At 43.3% G+C, this 19,425-nt stretch overlaps 1 protein-coding gene and 1 pseudogene across 1 annotated transcript in view; one reads left to right on the top strand and one right to left on the bottom strand.

Moving 5' to 3' along the window:
- Positions 1–19,425, top strand: part of LOC132822938 (collagen alpha-1(XX) chain-like) — a 216,384-nt gene that overhangs the window by 189,141 nt on the left and 7,818 nt on the right. Inside the window, exon 48 of the mRNA XM_060836364.1 lies at positions 17,582–17,627. Coding sequence (XP_060692347.1) covers positions 17,582–17,627 — 46 coding nt within the window. The remainder of the gene's footprint in view (positions 1–17,581; positions 17,628–19,425) is intronic.
- LOC132822859 (ferritin heavy chain B-like) lies at positions 14,243–14,994 on the bottom strand (annotated as a pseudogene).

Below are 19,425 nucleotides of genomic sequence, written 5' to 3'. Positions count from 1 at the left end.
AGTTCTCAGTGATCAGGTCAAAAGCAGATAAAAGGCCTGAGGGAGGGGCCAAGTGGAGGGAGAGTGTTGGAGATGAGTAAAGGTGTCTGTGGGATAAGGAGAGACCACTTGTCCAAAGAAATAGACCAGAGGCATAGGTGAAGGAAGAAGAGGTCAGCATCATGTTCTGTCCAAAATTCATTGAGATGGGGTTGCAGGTACATAAAACTAAGATCTTTGCTGAGTACAGAAGGTTCAGCATCAGAGAGCAGAAGGTCAGAAGGGATAGCAAAGACCCGACAAGAGGTGAGTTTAGGAGAAGGGATAGAGACAGAGGGAAGGGAAATGGAGGAAGGTTCCAGAAGGTCGTGCGAATCTGAGTTGTTGCAGATGGCGTTCCTGAATGCCTGAAAGGAAGAGAAAACATTTCTTGTTAAAATGTTGAACAAGCTGGGGAATAAAGTGGAACTGGGGGACAGGGCAGCTCTGAGAATAGTGTAAGGCAGTGCAGATGGCAAGAGAGAGGTTGAGAGTGTGTATTTCGTAACATTGCATTGAGTGTGGATCTCAGGATACAGCAAGAACAGTGTTCTAAGGAACGTTGAATATCACAGAGATATCTGTGATGCTGGATGGATTCAAAACCCAAAGGCTGAAACTTCAGTTACAATCTACATGTGGTGAGTCTGAGTTAGAGGCAGACACTAAGGACTGTGATGTGGCTGTTGAAGCAAGTTCTGGTGAATACCTTGTCAAACAGGAGAAGCGACGATGAAAGTAATGATGGTGACCAACAAGAAAGGTTGGAATAGAAACCTTTTTAGAGGAAATAACTTCTTCAAGTTGAGCATACCTGGAAGAGATGTGGCTGTGAGTTAACCACTACAATAAAATAAAGAACTGCAGATGCAGAAAATCTGAAACAAAAACAGGAAATGCTAGAAAAACTCAGCTTGTCTGGCAGCCTCTGTGGAGAGAAAGCAGAATTAATATTTCCTTCCTTAGAACAATTGTGATACTTCAAAGCAGTGACTAGATTATTAGAAAATTACAGATACAGTTCTATTTTTATGTCTGCAATAAAATATTTTATCAGTTGATATAAAATCAAGGTCAATGCACCTAATTTCCTGTACTGAAAACTCACTTGTTGATTTGGGTTGTGAAAACACTCTTCCCCAGTGAGCTATTAGTATTGTTCAGGAGGGTGATGGTGATTTTCTTTCCCTCCACTAGGGTATTTGAAGCTTCAATGTGTATACAGTCCCTCATTAGAGATCAAATTAGGCTTAAATATAGTGGTATTAAAGAATCTAACTGATTTTTTAACAGCTAACTTTATGTACAAACATGACATCCACAGGCAAATCCAGTTATTAAACTACACAGAGCAACACATTTCAAGTTCATTTGCTATGATATAGGGATTAGAATGTCGCTTCAAGACACACTGACATATTGACTATGAGACAAAACACAACATCTGCCTTTCCCCCAAAGATTAAAAATTATTGAAAACTCATATACATGGTTGTACTTAGACATACATTGTCAATTTGGTCATTATACAAACAGATAAAACAGAGTTTACAGAAATTTCAAAGCTTGCCAGGGTTCAATCTGAGCAGGATGAGTCTGCTTTTGGGCAGGAGACTCTTGGTAGGATGGGCTGCCTAGCTGTGATCTCTTTCTACATTCTCCTTGGAATTGAACTATGGCTGTAAGAACTCCAGCCATGGTGACCTCTATGTGAAATGAGTGAGCAAATAATCTGTGGGGAATTCCAGAAGGATAATTCAATTCTATTGAAGGAACTCCTGACCCCTTACATTCCATAACAATGAAGCCTCACAGTGTATTCTGACACAGTGAAACATGGATGCCTCCCAAGGAGGTCATTGTCATGCCTTAAGAAAGCCCTCTGAAATATTATCATCTTACCCAAATGTAGATTGCACAGCGACGGCTTTCATGGTACAGAGGAAAAAAATTCTGCAGTCAGCTATCATAATAGCCCTTCTCTCCCAAAGAAAGGTCTTCCTTCTGCATCACATACCATGTTTTTGCATACTTACAGTTCAGTATGCAAGAGTATCAGCTGTGAAATACTGCTTCCAGAACTGGCCAGTGTACGTGTTAGTGAAGCAGAAACCTCAGGTGTCACATTTCAATGTCTTTGATTATATTTGCTTAACTGGCATGAGAAGGGGACAGTTGATTCACACACTAATGATCATGATTGCTTGAGGTCATGAATAGTAAAGTACATTCTCCTACTAATGAAATGCAATTTGAAGTCAGTTAGATTGCATTACTGAAACAATGGTGGTATGATTACTAATATTGTCCATAGCTGGGTTCAAATTCCAAGAGTTTTACTTTGCCCTCGAAGGAAGAAATGGAAACTTACTCTTCCCACTTTGGATGGAGAGTCTGACATTTTTGTAATTATTGTAATTATTGTGCTGGTGACTGTTGATCTGAAATTGCAATATTCTAACTTTGTTTTATTGGGAGTGAGTTGTAGGCTCTACCTGAGACACACAAACATACCCCTATTCTTCAGTTTCTCTTTTATATTGCTGTCTCTGCAGCTCCATATCTTCACTGTTTCCCTGCTTTCAGCCCCTTTATATAATTATTTAAGTCCACAATCCAGAATACATGATGATCAATGCTTTCTTGAATGTCTCAATTTAAAGTGAGGAATGCAAATGTTGGAGATTACAGTCAAGAGTGTGGTGTTGGAAGAGCACAGCAAGTCAGGCAGCATCCGAGGAGCAGGAAAATCAGCTTTTGCCTGAAACATCGATTTTCTTGCTCTTTGGATGCTGCCTGACCTGCAGTGCTCTTTCAGCACCACACTCTTGACTCAATTGAATCTACCTCTAACACAATTGCAGGCAATGTATCCCAGATCCTAACTACTCACTGAGTGAAAATATTTCTCCTTACTTTACCTTTGCGTCTTTTGCAGATCTCTTTAAGTCTATGCCCCCTTTTTCTTGTTCCTTTTATGAGTAGGAACAAAACATAGCCATTTGCTTGAAATACATGTAGTGCCTTTGCCTCTTCAACCTCTGACAGATGCTGTAGGCATAACTTTGATATGTCCACCCCTTGAGTGTTCAGTGCTTCTCACTGGGACAAGCTATCTGCCTCCTCATCTGTATCAAATTGCAAACCATGGGGACTGACAGCCTGAACAGAAAACTAAAGACCCTGTGTGAGAAGAAAACAATGCCAGCAGCAGAAGCTGGTAGTTTGTAGGTCAGTGCTAAAATCAGTTTTCTCAAATTTTAGAACATACAATCACACAATTTTGTTTCAAGAGAATTGCTTTTCCAAAATTCCAATTTTTCCCTATTTCTCAAGAGCATCATTTCATTATGTTAACATGATATTTGGAAGTTCACTCTGGCCAGAAAATGAAAATACAAAAATGATAATTCAATAATGAAAGTTCTGAAATTAACCATTTATCCAAGACACTCTCCTCAAATTAAATTCATTATAGATAAAATCAATGTTTAAAGGAAAGAGGAAATAAATTTTTATTTATCTTGATTTTTCTTTCTTCAATTGATTTTGTTTGACTGTAATTAGTTATGTGGTTTTGCAAGTACCCTGTACTAATGGTTTCTTAGTGGGACATTAACTTAACCATATGTGTTCCAAACTAAAACAGCTACACACCACGCTTTCACATCACCATACACTCTCAAAATATAAGTGAAACTCAGTATCTCCTCATCTTGAGCTCCAGGGAAGAAAAATACACAAATCACACAAGGCAACAATTAACAGCTAACAAATAAAGACTCATACAAACCACAAAGGGTTAACATTTAGTTCCTATACTATGGACACTTAAATTCATAAACACATAAAAAAAATCACAAAACCCTGGTGGTCTCTCTCTCTCTCTCTCTCTCTCTTACAACTTGTGAAAACTTCCTTTCAATCTCAGTTTTTAACTTTCTGCTTATTCTTTACTCATAGTGAGAGTGAAATGTACAAATAGTTCCACATCCAATGATTCATACTCTAGAACAGCAGATAAAGGATACAGTTGCAATATAGAAATTCCCTCTGTACATCTCAGCTCTGATAATTATCCACTGCCCAAATAATTTCTCTTTTAATTGTTTCTGCTTGCTTCATGGGTTGTTAATGTTGGTCCAGCCAACATTCCTTTGGACATCTTTTACTTTTCTATCAACTGATTTATGCACATTGTTAGTTCTACATGAATTCAGTGGACTAATACTAAGGCCTTGCCCTTTCTTTCATCTCTTTTTCCTACCGGTCTCTTTGTGCCCTTTTTCTCCCATATTAGTGGGAGAAAATAGTGCTTATTTTATATCAGCATCCATGTCATGTAGTACACAGTGAAGAACAACAAATGTGTCAATCTTTATTTGTATTCCACCACCAGGAAGAAAGGAAATACCAGAGTAGCCAGAGACTAGCAGTGTCCTTCTCGACAAAGGGCAATGATGCATAATCAAAAAGAAGAGAAGGGGAGGACAGGGATTAAATCATCACTCCCTTTGTATGTTGGATGGGTCATGGGATTCCAATTAGTTTTAATCATTTAGTCAAGCAGGATCATTTAACTAGTTTCCAAACTAGTTTCTGTTCTTCCATAGCTACCTTTTGTTGTTTGTACTCCTTGTAGTATTGTGTCTTTATTTTCTTTCGTTTCACTATCGATCACACAGCCTGTCTGTTCCGATCAATTTTTACCCTTGCACGACCACTCAGATCTATTAGTTATGATTCGTAGTTGTTGCACCTAGTTAACTTTAACTGTCCAAGAGGTCACCAGCCTTCAGGTGGCCCATGACTCTACGTCAAAATCATAGTGATCTGGAAAAAGCATTTAACTGTTAGGTGTTCCTGAGCTCCAAAGTAAAATGTTGAAGCAGTGCGCAGGGTGTACGAAAGCAGCCATAATGGTATGCTAATATCTATGTAAGTGGTGCTGCAAGGCCGAAGTGGAGCATATAAGTGGAACATTGATGGGAAGAAACAGTGGATGATGACTAGGACAGGCAGCTGGTGAGCTACAGTCACGAGGCATCTGCTCTGATTCACATATTAACTTTCTCAGGGAAGGATAGGAGAATTGGATGTGGTTGTAGAATAAAATAAACCAAGTAGTTTCAATGAGATGCAATCTCACCATGTCTCTCACACACCAGGGAGGGATAAATTCCATCAATTATATTATTTGTATTTGCGGAAATATAAATATTTAGCTACAGTTCTGATGAAAGGTCACTGACGTGAAACACTGGGCTGAACTTTAAGTTTTCTTTGGCTAAGTCAGAATTGTATTGCGATGTTTTGGAGAGTTTCTTGCTGTGAAACCCAGCAAAAGTTCCCACTGTGAATCTTACTAAAAGCACCTCATTACCTGCCTACCTGTCCCTGTACTGTCCCTCATGTCCAATTTCCACCCTATTTGCCAGTGCTATTCTCAGAACAGTTTGGGCAGCACGGTGGCACAGTGGTTAGCACTGCTACCTCACAGTGCCGGAGATCTAGGTTCAATTCCCGCCTCAGGCGACTGACTGTGTGGAGTTTGCACGTTGTCTGCGTGGGTTTCCTCCGGGTGCTCTGGTTTCCTCCCACAGTCCAAACATGTGTGGGTCAGGTGAATTGGCCATGCTAAATTGCCCGTAGTGTTGGGTATGGGTGGGTGGCAGGTCAGTGTGGACTTGTTGGGCCGAAGAGCCTGTTTCCACACTGTAAGTAATCTAATCTAAAAACATGCCACTCAATGGATACCTGTTGAAAGACCAGCATTCCCTGCATCTGCGCCAGCTCTGAAAGGACATTGTGCACCAATACTATCTGGTGACAATCCAGTTTTGCCCCTCAGTGGCAGCCTAGTCCAATAGCAGACACATAGTCCCCATAGCTCATGGCACACAGTTTGCATGCTGATTGTCCCTCATGTAAATTCATACTCTCATCCTGGTCACTGTTTAACCAGCAGGCCACACACTTCACCCAGCCTTAGGTACAATCCATCTAAAATCCCTCTCTGAATCCCTGCCACTGTTTTACCAGCGTTCAGTGGTCATGTGCATCTAATGATTATCCAGGAGGGTGGGGAAAATTGCAAACATGAGCTTTTATTATTGTCAGTCAGCCAAAGGGAACACAAAGGAAATGAATACAGGCTGCAGTTCATTCCCAGAATTTGAACCAAACACTGGCTCCTTAACCCTGAGAGTCCATGATGATCCACTACTGCCAGTTAATATAAGTGATGCTGCAGAACCTAAGTGGAACATGTATGTGAAGTATTGTTTGAAAGAAACAATCGATGATGACTAGGACAGGCAGCCTAGTCTGATGGTGAGCTACAACCATAGTTCGATTGGAACTGGGTATCAATAAGGCCCAGTCTGCCTCGTCAGAGTCTGATATAGCTGAGCTTTGCTGTAGAATCCTTACAGTGTGGTAGTAGGCCATTCGGCCCATCAAATCCACACTCTCTGAATGGCATCCCACTCACACTATCCCTCCCTATAACCCTGTATTTCCCATGGCCAATCCACTTAACCTGCACATCTTTGAACTATGGGAGGAAATCGGACCACCTGGTGGAAACCCATGCAAAAATGGGGAAAACATGCAAACTCCACACGGTCACCTAAGGCTGGACTGGAACCTGAATCCCTGGCACTGTGAGTGCTACCCTGGGGTGCAAGGATTGCTTCCTCCAGCTCAATGTACTCATCCCTCTCCTTGGATGACTGCTCCTGTTCCCCAGGCTCCTCAGAATGTGTCACATCACCTTGTGGCCTTCTCCAATTGTACAGAATGTAACATGCTACAATCATGCAGCTTACTCAGTTCAGATTGCTCCAAGCTGTGGACCCTGACTGTCATCAGCCCTATCATCTACTCCACCCTGTCCATGGTTGCATCAACTTGGTGAAGGTACCATACCAGCTGAGTGACCAGCATAATACATCCAAAGACAGTGCCTGCTGTGATTTGACCCCTTTCCCATCCCAAAACCACCTCAACCATTCCACTTTGCTTTGGAGATGCCGGTATTGGACTGGGGTGTACAATGTTAAAAATCACACAACAGCAGGTTATAATCCAACAGGTTTAATTGGATGCACTAGCTTTCGGAGCGCTGCTCCTTCAACAGATGGTTGTGGAGTATAAGATTGTAAGATTATAGCATATCACTATAAATTCTGTCTTACAGTTGTGTATTCCACAACCACCTGATGAAGGAGCAGCGCTCCGAAAGCTAGTGCTTCCAATTAAACCTGTTGGACTATAACCTGCTGTAGTGTGATTTTTAACTTTGTACTTTCCTTTACAGTCATTACAATCTATCATCGTTCTCACATGACACATGACGCAGTAATGTCTCCTTGTCTCACAACACCATTGGAAGTTCTATAAATGATGGCCAGCATTCGCCTCCAAATAGGTTATTCCCATGAATGTCTGTATCATTGAAGTGGCAGTGTTTATTTGGCTGCATTGTCCTGGATGGTGTCAAGCTTGAGTGTTGCTGGGGCTAAACACATCCAGGCAAGTGAGGAGTTTTCCAGCTCACTCCTGACTTATGCCATGTAGATGGTGGACACGCTTTGGGCAGTCAGGGGATTAGTTACTCATCATAGTATTCCTAGCCTCTGATATGCTATTACAGCCACTGTGCCTGTGTGGCAAGCCTAGTTCAGTTTCTGGTCAACAGTAACCCAAAGGATGTTGATAGTGGGGGATTCAGTGATGGTAAATCTAATGATTGTAACAAGGTCAGCCAGGTGGACAGAGTTCTCTGATGGGGGTGCTAACTTGGTCAAATCAGGGAGCCCTGGCTGACAGATAAGAACAGAAATGTCAGACATCCTGTTCATTCAGAGCTGTGTAAATAAAGGCGATTTGGTGATGGGATACCAGCCTTCATGGAGCTATTTTAGTAGAAATGAGAGAAAAGCATGCTTCTGAAGAAATTCACTTGCAACAGTCATCTTTGAGTTGGGGATGAACATTTCTGGCTTCATGCAATTATTAGGGAAGCTTGACTTGTTCAATTCCGCCATCAAAAACTGGGCCTGTTCTGTGAAACGAATGCATTCTTTTCCAGTTGAGTGACTTTGAGGTAGGTCAGAAATGAATAATTCTCCTGACAACTTGTGGATCTGCAACTTTTTCGGTTATTAGGAGCCTAACTTTCCCTGAGGCACCAGATACTACAACCTTTCAAGAGTTGGCGGATTTTGTTAAGGAATATTATGATCTCAACCTTTCTCAAATTCTGAGACACTATCAGTTTTACTCTGAAATTGAAGAATCAGGGAATCTGTATCAGGATTTTTGACTCAGTTAAGATGACTGGCAGAGACATGCAACTTTGGTTTAAACCTAATGAGATGCTGAGAGACTACTTGGTATGTAGGATTAATACAAAAGTGCTGACTAGCTGAGATCCAGCTGGACCTCAAATCTTTATCCTTTGCAAACCGGATCGGGAGTGTTGCGTGGTGTGTTGCCTGCCCGGTGCCAGGGTGCGGGACATCTCCGATCGGCTTGAAAGGATATTGGAGCGGGAGGGGGAGGATCCAGTTGTTGTGGTCCACATTGGGACCAACAACATAGGCAAAGCTAGGGTGGAGGACTTGTTTGAGGATTATCAAGCACTAGGAAGGAAATTGAAGTACAGGTCCTCAAGGGTCATAATCTCTGGATTACTGCCCGAGCCACATGCCAATTGACATAGGGATAAGAAAATTAGGGAAGTAAACACGTGGCTAAGGGATTGGTGTGGGAAAGAGGGATTCCACTTCATGGGGCATTAGCATCAATTCTGGAACCGGGGGAATCTGTACCGTTGGGACGGTCTCCACCTGAACCGATCAGGTACCAATGTTCTAGCGAAGAGGATAAATAGGGTGGTCTGTAGGACTTTAAACTTCTGAGTTGGGGGGAAGGGAAAGTGAAAGCGACAGGGAGTATGGCATGAAATGGAAAGATAAGCAGCAGAATAGCATGTGTCCAGGCGGATTTAAACTTGAGGCAGACTGGGAATGCAGCAAAAAGCAAGGATAACTTAGGACATCTTATGACTTCCAATATCTCTAATGATAAGAAAGTTAGCATTAAGGCACTTTACCTGAATGCTCGTAGCATTCGTAGCAAAGCAGATGAACTAATGGCACAGATCATCATGAATGATTATGATGTGGTAGGCATCACAGAGACATGGTTGCAGGGGGGTCAGGACTGGCAGTTAAACATCCTAGGATTTACAACTTATCGAAAAGACAGGGAGGCGGGCAAAGGGGGCGGGGTTGCCTTGTTAGTTAAGAACAAAATTAAATCTATGGCACTGAATGACATAGCGTCAGATGATGTGGAGTCTGTGTGGGTGGAATTGAGGAACCACAAAGGCAAAAAAACCATAATGGAAGTTATGTGCAGACCTCCTAACAGTGGTCAGGACCAGGGGTGCAACATGTACCGGGAAATAGAGAAGGCATGTCAGAAAGGCAAGGTCACGGCGATCTTGGGAGACTTCAATATGCAGGTGGACTCGGTAAATAATGTTGCCAGTGGATCCAAAAAGGGAATTCATGGAATGCTTACAGGATGGCTTTTTGGAACAGCTTGCCATGGAGCCCACAAGGGAGCAGGCTAGTCTGGATCTAGTGCTATATAATGAACCAGACTTTATAAAAAATCTTGAAGTAAGCGAACACTAAGGAAGCAGCGATCATAATATGGTAGAGTTCAGTCTGCAGTTTGAAAGAGAGAAGGCAAAATCGGATGTAATGGTGTTACAGTTAAATAAAGGTAATTATGAGGGCATGAGAGAGGAACTGACGAAAATAGACTGGAAGCAGAGCCGAGCGGGGAAGACAGTAGAGCAAAAATGGCAAGAGTTTGTGGCTATAATTGAGAACACTGTACAGAGGTTCATCCCCAAGAAAAGAAAGATTATCCAAGGAGGGATTGGATAGCCATGGCTGACAAAGGAAGTCAGGAAATGTATAAAAGAAAAAGAGACGTCCTATAAAGTGGCCAAGAGCACTGGGAAATCAGAAAATTGGGAAGGCTACAAAAACAAACAGAGGATAACAAAGAGAGAAATAAGGAAGGAGAGGATCAAATATGAAGGTAGGCTAGCCAGTTAAATTAGAAATGATAGTAAAAGTTTCTTTCAATACATAAGAAACAAACGACAGGCAAAAGTAGACATTGGGCCACTTCAAACTGATGCAGGAAGCCTAGTGATGGGAGATAAGGAAATAGCAGAAGAACTTAACAAATACTTTGCGTCAGTCTTTACAGTGGAAGACCTGAGTAATATTCCAACAATTAAAGGGAGTCAGGGGGCTGAGTTGAGTATGGTTGCCATTACAAAAGAGAAAGTGCTAGAAAAGCTAAAAGGTCTTAAAATTGATAAATCTCCTGGCCCCAATGGGATACATCCTAGAGTTCTGAGAGATGGCTGAGGAGATAGTGGAGGCATTGGTTGAGATCTTTCAAAAGTCACTGGAGTCAGGGAAAGTCCTGGATGATTGGAAAATCATTGTTGTAACCCCCTTGTTCAAGAAAGGATCAAGACAAAAGATGGAAAATTATAGGCCAATTAGCCTAAGCTCGGTTGTTGGTAAAATTTTAAAATCCATCATTAAGGATGAGGTTTCTAAATTCTTGGAAAAGCAGGGTCAGATTAGAACAAGTAAGGGGAGGTCGTGCCTGACAAACCTGTTAGAATTCTTTGAAGAGGTGACAAGTAGGTTAGACCAGGGAAACCCAGTGGATGTAGTTTATCTAGACTTCCAAAAGGCCTTTGATAAGGTGCCACACGGGAGGCTGCTGAGCAAGGTGAGGGCCCATGGTGTTCGAGGAGAGCTACTGGTATGGATTGAGGATTGGCTGTCTGACAGAAGGCAGAGAGTTGGGATAAAAGGTTCTTTTTCGGAATGGCAGCCAGTGACAAGCGGTGTCCTGCAGGGTTCAGTGTTGGGGCCGCAGCTGTTCACGTTATATATTAATGATCTGGATGAAGGGACTGGGGGCATTCTAGCGAAGTTTGCCGATGATAGGAAGTTAGGTGGACAGGCAGGTAGTACTGAGGAAGTGGGGAGGCTGCAGAAGGATCTAGACAGTTTGGGAGAGTGGCCCAGGAAATGGCTGATGGAATTCAATGTGAGCAAATGCGAGGTCTTGCACTTTGGAAAAAAGAATACAAGCATGGACTACTTTCTAAACGGTGAGAAAATTCATAAAGCCAAAGTACAAAGGGATCTGCGAGTGCTAGTCGAGGATTCTCTAAAGGTAAACATGCAGGTTGAGTACGTGATGAAGAAAACGAATGCAATGTTGATATTTATCTTAAGAGGATTGGAATATAAAAGCACCGTTGTGCTACTGAGACTTTATAAAGCTCTGGCTAGGCCCCATTGGAGTACTGCGTCCAGTATTGGTCCCCACACCTCAGGAAGGACACACTGGCACTAGAGCGTGTCCAGCGGAGATTCACACGGATGATCCCTGGAATGGTAGGTCTAACATATGAGGAATGGCTGAGGATCCTGAGATTGTATTCATTGGAGTTTAGAAGATTAAGGGGAGATCTAATAGAAACTTACAAGATAATACATGGCTCGGAAAGGGTGGACACTAGGAAATTGTTTCTGTTAGGTGAGGAGACTAGGACCCGTGGACACAGCCTTAGAATTAGAAGGGGTAAATTCAGAACAGAAATGCGGAGACATTTCTGCAGCAAGAGTGTGGTGGGCCTGTAGAATTCATTGCCGCAGAGTGCAGTGGAGGCCGGGACGCTAAATGTCTTCAAGGCAGAGATTGATAAATTCTTGATGTCACAAGGAATTAAGGGCTATGGGGAGAATGCGGGTAAGTGGAGTTTAAATGCCCATCAGCCATGATTGAATGGCGGAGTGGACTCGATGAGCCGAATGGCCTTACTTCCACTCCTATGTCTTATGGTCTTATGGTCTTAAAAGGCACTACAGCTGGCTTTATCATTGGAAAATGCGGCAAGTGGGGCATACAGGTTGCACTGTATTCCAATGGAAGTAAACACCCTCACCAGTACAACTGAGCTTGGGGACCACCATTTGAGTGAAGGCAATTGTATAGACTCACTTAGGACATAACGTGATCATAGTGATTTTAGGTCAACCCACAGCAAAGCCCCAAAGCAAAGCTAAGCCTCAGTTAAACAGACCTCCCCCTCACTGAGGACGAATGATCAGTCCTCAGCAAAAGACTTACCTTCAGCCCCCTCCGTCCACTCATCAATGAACTTAATACACGCCGTGACATCAAACACTTCTTCCGCTGCCTCCGCCTCAGCTTACTTTTATAATCAGGACTCCGCCCACCTTCCAAGGACCCCTTCGCCTGCCTCCAACACACTCCATCCACCTGGACACCCCATGCTGGCCTATTACCCGCCTTCGACTTCTTCATTTCCAACTGCCACGGGGACATTAACCGCCTCAACCTGTCTACCCCCCTCCCCCACTCCAACCTCTCACCCTCACAATATGCTGGCCTCCACTCGCTCTGCTCCAATCCCGACCTCACCATCAAGCCAGCAGGTAAAGGGGGTGCGGTGGTAGTTGGCACACTGACCTCTACACCGCTGAAGCCAGACACCAACTCGAGGACACCTCCCCCTACTGCCCCCTCGACCATGACCCCACCACCCGTCACCAAAACCACCATCTCCCAGACCATACAGACCCTCATCACCTCAGGAGATCTCCCACCTACAGCTTCCAACCTCATAATGTGGGAACCCAGCACCCCAGTTCTACCTCCTTCCCAAGATCCACAAGCCTGACCACCCCGGCCAACCCATTGTCTCAGCATACTCCTGCTCCACTGAACTCATCTCTACCTACCTCGACACTGTCCTATTCCCCCCTAGTCTAGGAACTCTCCACATACATTCGAGATACCACCCATGCCCTCCACCTCCTCCAAGACTTCCGTTTCTCCAGTCCCCAAAGTCTCATCTTCACCATGGATATCCAATCCCTCTACACCTCCATCCGTCACGACCAGGGCCTCCAAGCCCTCCGTTTCTTCCTCGCCTGATGTCCCCAACAGTACCCTTCCACCAATACTCTCATTCGTTTGGCTGGACTGGTCCTCACCCTTAACAATTTCTCCTTCTAATCCTCCCACTTCCTCCAGACCAAAGGGTAGCCACGGGCACCCATATGGGCCCCAGCTATGCCTGTCTCTTTGTTGGCTACGTAAAACAGTCCATCTTCCCTAGTCACACCGGCACCACTTCCCCACCTCTTCCTCCGCTACATTGATGACTGCATTGGCGCCACTTCGTGCTCCCGCGAGGAGGTTGAGCAATTCATCAACATCACCAACACATTCCACCCTGATCTTAAATTTACCTGGACCATCTCTGACACCTCCCTCCCCTTCCTGGACCTCTCCATCTCCATTAATGACGGCTGACTTGACACCGACATTTTTTACAAACCCACCGACTCCCACAGCTACCTGGATTACACCTCTTCCCACACTACCTCCTGCAAAAATGCCATCCCATATTCCCAATTCCTCCGCCTCTGCCGTATCTGCTCCCAGGAGGACCTGTTCCACCACAGAATACACCAGATGGCCTCCTTCTTTCGAGACCGCAATTTCCCTTCCCACGTGGTTAAAGATGCCCTCCCACACATCTCGCCCATATCCCGCACCTCCACTCTCAGACCCCACCCCTCCAACCGTAACAAGGACAGAACCCCCCGGTGCTCACCTTCCACACTACAAACCTTCGCATAAACCAAATCATCCAACGACATTTCTGTCACCTCCAAACGGACCCCACCACCAGGGATATATTTCCCTCCCCACTCCTTTCCACGTTTTGCAAAGACCATTCCCTCCATGACTGCCTGGTCAGGTCCATGTTCCCCAACAACCCACCCTCCCGTTCCGGCACTTTCCCCTGCCACAGCAGGAATTACAAAACCAGCGCCCATACCTCCTCTGTCACCTCCATCCAAGACCCCAAAGGAGCCCTCCACGTCCATCAACGTTTTACCTGCACACCTACCAATATGACACAGACACTCCTGTGTATTTTTGTTCAACCCAAAAATGAGTAGTTTATTTATAGTTTGTACATTCCATAAGCAAGCCCAGGACAGTGAGCTACCTCTACAGATCTCATTCTGAGGAAAATACCAAAGTTTTGCTCCCTGCAGTCCATTCAGTCACTCTCCCACAGGGTGAGTGTGTCAAACAGGTACACTCCCAGGCCATTCTAAGGGGCTCCCAGTCTCTTCAGATTGGTGATTTGATCTCCCAGCTTCTTGATCATATTCACTTGCTCATCCAAGTAGTGCCTCTCCAGGAAGTCACACAGATGAGGGTCCGTGTGGCCAGAGGAGAGTTTGTACAGATCCAGCAGACTCTGGTTCACATCCTTCTCTGCCTGTCGAGCTCTCTGCATTGCCTCCAGACCATTGCCCCACTCATCCTGCTCTGGCTTCTTGACATCTCGACCTCCATGTTTACTATGGAATTCCATTGGTTTCTCAGCATGTTCCCGTTCCTCATGAGACTGCTCCTTGAAGAACTCAGCAAAGTGACGCAGGGCAACATCATCCCGGTCAAAGTAAGAGGACATGGAGTGGTAAACATAGGAGGAATAGAGCTCCAGGTTGATCTACTTGTGAACAGCATCCTCACAATCCTTGTGGTAGTTCTGACACACTTGGGAGTCCATCTTCACTATTCCTGCTCACTATCACCGAGACAACTCTAGAACTGACACTCCTGTTCTTAGCTGTCAGTCAGGGCTCTCTGATTGGACCAGATTAATAGCCTCATACAATGAACTCATATCCTATAAAGGTCCACCTAGCTGACCTTGGTACAATCACTACGTCTATCCCGCTTAAAGTCTGAGGACACAGGCAAGTTCTTTTTTATTGTAGCTCGTCCTGAGTGTCCTAGCATTGTGTCACGTACCTACAATTTTGCCTCTGATACTGGAGATGTGTAACGCACAGCAGCTCATCTTTTGCTCCGGGAGCTTCTCGGAAGAAATTTATTCTCCTCTTTAGGCAGCAACATCTGCTGTGTCAATCGCAGGTTCCAAAGTCTCTTCAATGCTTGACAGAGTGGGAACAGGCTCTGACACAGTCAGAAAGGCAGTCGAGGAGCCTGGCACATTCTGTTTCTGTAACATTTGTGCATTTGCAGCTTTCATATGATCCACACTCTTGTTCAGGACATTGCTCCTACCCAAACTTTATATACAGATTTAATCACAACATAAAGATCTGCTTGGTATTTTATAAGGAATCCTGCCTGCAGCAGGATAACAGGAGAATTCTTGCCAAGAATTCCCCCACTGCCTCCCAACCAGTTCATTACTTGAATGACCCACGGTTGTTCCTCAAGCCTCCAGTTGTGGTTTCTGTGTCTGACATTGCCTACCAATAGCTGGGACAGTTGACTGACAACCAGCTACACTCCTGACTGCTCTAGACTATTGTCCCATACTAAAATTGAAATTATCGAAAGGAATGAATGACCCTTCCCTTCCCTCCCCTTCCCTCCCCTTCCTTTTAGACAGGTTCAGAAATGGGTATGAGGGGAGGGATGATGGGGAGATCCCATCATCTTTCTTCTTTCACTGATGAAATGTGGCATGGAAACATTTGTTGTTAGTTTCCATTTTGGAGGTCTATTGAAAACCTTCCTGACAACTTAAAGGCCACATTTCATTGCAGTTGATATTAAGCTACTGGCATTGGGGTGTTTGGGCTGGGGGGGATGCACGAAATAACCCATCACACCCCACTTCCTTGACTTTGGTCCCAGTACAATACTGACCGTGGTTGCAAGATGTGGGCCTCAAGGACAGAAGAAACACCCCATGTGTCTGTGATTTAATGGTGGAGCTACTAGCTCTGGCACAATGTCCATACTGCCAATTCGAATATACAGAGACCTAGTCAACACAGTGCAATCAATCTTTTGTCCCATGTCTTTTATAGTTTCTCACAGTTTCCAAAATCAAAACCATGCACTTGCTTAAATATTTCTGAATTCTACCAGTTGCATCTTCAATCTGTGTTGGGACAGAATATTGGAGGGGAAAGTGAGCACTGCAGATGCTGCAGATTAGAGTTGAGAGGCTGGTGCTGGCAAAGCACAGTAGGTCAGGCAGCATCCGAGGAGCAGGAAAATTGACATTTCAGGCAAAAGCCCTTCATCAGGAATGAGGCTGGGACTGTCGTGGGTGGAGAAATAAATAGAAGCTGGGAGAAAGCAGCTAAGAGTGCGATAGGTGGATGGAGGTGTGGATAATAGTGATAGGTCAGAGGGGATAGTGAAGCGGCACCAGTTTCCTCATTTCCCCCCCTCCCCACCTTATTCCAAATCCAACCTTCTACCTCAGCACCACCCTCATGACATGCCCTACCTATCCACCTTCCTTCCCACCTATACGCTCCACCATCCTCTTCAATTTATCGCCATTACCTCCACCTCCATCCACCTATTGCACTCTCAGCTACCTTCCCCCCAGTCCCACACCCCTCCCATTTATCTCTCCACCCCCGAGGCTCCCAGCCTCATTCCTGATGAAGGGCTTTTGCCTGAAATGTCGATTTTCCTGCTCCTCAGATGCTGCCTGACCTGCTGTGCGATTCCAGAACCATACTGTCAATAGATAATGTTGTACCCAGCAAAATACATCAATTATAATGAAGATATTCATTGCAGTGATATTCTGTCTGCCTAGATGTAAAGATCCCACAGAACTGTTCAAAAGAAGAGGAAAGATTGTTTTCTGATATCCTAGCCAAAGTTATTTATCAAAAGCACCCAACCTAATGGTATATGGTGCCACTGTGCAAAATGAATGTTGCTTACTTTACTATACAATAATACCTGGACATCTTGTATAATTCAACTTTTGTAAGATTTTTAGGATGCTTCTGAGAGGCATGCTGAGTACGGTATAAATGGAAATCTCTCTTTTTAATCATGCTGGCAGCTCAACAAGCTCAAAAATAGTTTAGCTAATACTAATATTTTACTACCAGCTTTATACTCACATTTTCATATCCAGTTAAATTATTTAATGTGCTTTTTACTGTATGGGCATTTAATAGCTAAATGCAGCTAGATAGCCCCAATGTACAATTTCAATGTTGTCGATATAATGAAGCTTTATTGCATGTTACATCACTTTACAAGTGGTCATTTTGTCGAAATAAATGAAATGCAACGTTGAAATATTTTTTGTAATTTGATGCCCTGAAGGTTATTCATTGTTGTCTAAACTTTGTGGTTGCTAAGAGAGAGCACTTCTAATATTTTCCATTGCATAGTTTGTTTGCATGTGACATATTATGGATGTTGTAATTGTTAATTTGTTTAAATGGGTTGCTAAGTTTATGAAACCACAAAATTTTCAATTGGATAACCTGTGCTGATATGTACTACTGTAAACTATACACGTTTACAAACCTTGAGTGAACAATTTCTCCACTCGAATTCACATCTGACTCTCTTCCCATTCTATTTCCAGATGTCAGACTCACTTGCTATCCTGTACCAACCTATCTTAATTCAAGGTAATTACTTTTTCCCCATCAATCCTCTCATTCTCACTACTCTGTTTTCTATTTCCAAAGTAGACTACTTTTGCTATGTGCTGGATAGAATGACGAAATGAATCACTCAACGCTGAGTCCTTTTCCAATATCAAAAAGTTTATCAATGGTACACCAATGGGAAGAAAACCCTAGCGGTCCAGAAGCTTCTTCACTGAAGAAGAGAAAGACATAAACATTAACCATTTGTTTTCAAATGCTGCTTTAGCATTTACAAATCCTAGATTTGCCAGCCATATTATTTGTTGATTTCATATGACTGCATGATCAGTTAATAGACAGTTATAGGTCTTGCCATGATCTCATGATGTTTGCCGGACATCTTTACCACTTGCCCTTGGATTTTCACAATGCATTTTCTTCAACCACATTCCAATGTTGCTAACTTTGTACCTGTTATTCAATCCTCCCTGCTGACAGTCTCAGGCTTTTCCCTATCGTCTAAGGCTGTCTGGCTGCAGAAATTCAGTTAAATCCCTCAATGCCTGTTATCTCCTAAACTCCCTTATTTTTATATGTATGTGTATATGCATAGTTAAAAATCACACAACACCAGGTTATAATCCAACAGATTTAATTGGAAGCATACTAGCTTTTAGAGCGACGCTCCTTCATCAGGTGATACTCGCTCCGAAAGCTAGTGTGCTTCCAATTAAACCTGTTGGACTATAACCTGGTGTTGTGTGATTTTTTTAACTTTGTACACCTCGGTCCAACACCAGCATCTCCAAATCATGTATATGCATATGTGGTTACAATCACCAAAAGGATCCTGATTAATGTGAGTCCACTTTGTCCCTTCTATCCCATATAAATAGCAAACTTTGAATTAGCTTGCAAGAGGGTCTTCTGTCTATGCTTCTTAAGGATGTTCCTTATCAAAACTGTCTCTGTGTAAACAGTGGCTTAATAAGATCCCATTGTGTGGTTTTTACACAACACTTTATATCTCATCTAATTGCTATGAGTATGAAGGCCAAGATTCTGACTCTAAATTACTGCTTCAGCTCACAGCCTTTTACAGCCATTCTTTTGTCAACTAAAAACCAAGGGTAGTCATAACACGTATAAAGAGAAGGGAATAATAAGAGTGCCAATAATGAAGGAAATATTTATGTTTGGGCAGAATGTAAAGGAACTGTTGTAAACTTTCAGAATGACAGTAGTCTCCTTATCTTATTTTATTTTTCACAGTTTTTTATTTCATTGTTGCCCTAACAATCCTCATTTTGGTAAGGGCTGACAAGGGGAAAGGTCTTTCAACCCAACCTAGTTAATATTATCACTACTTGTTGTCATTCTCTTATTACATCCTGTTTACTTTTCGTTTCTACTGAACCTACAGGGCATTATTTGGTTCATAAAAGCCAATACTAGTTGTGTTCCTATTACCACGTGTGATGTTATTCTGATTTAGAGATGCCTTTCAATGTTCATATTTTTACTATTTTTGTTCCTGAAATTGCTGTTGCATATCCTGTTCAAGAGTCATGGTTTGGAGATGCTGGTGTTGGACTGGGGTGTACTAAGTTAAAAATCACACAACTCTAGGTTATAGTCCTGGGGGTTGGGGTGGGGGGGTGCGGTCTCTCTATCCTCTAAGGCTTATTTAGTGGTGGCAGCTGTATGCCATTAATCCGGTCACATACCTTTCCACTTTGAACCTGGTTGAGACTGTGCCGTATCTGGCTTACCATCCATGGCCCATATGTGTAATACAATTGTCTTTCTCAAACATTCAGTATCAACTTGTTCCCCA

Source organism: Hemiscyllium ocellatum, chromosome 15, assembly GCF_020745735.1.
Source record: "Hemiscyllium ocellatum isolate sHemOce1 chromosome 15, sHemOce1.pat.X.cur, whole genome shotgun sequence".
Classification (NCBI taxonomy): Eukaryota; Metazoa; Chordata; class Chondrichthyes; order Orectolobiformes; family Hemiscylliidae; genus Hemiscyllium; species Hemiscyllium ocellatum.
The sequence above is the reverse complement of the archived record's forward strand: the minus strand, read 5'-3'. Positions and strand labels throughout refer to the sequence as shown.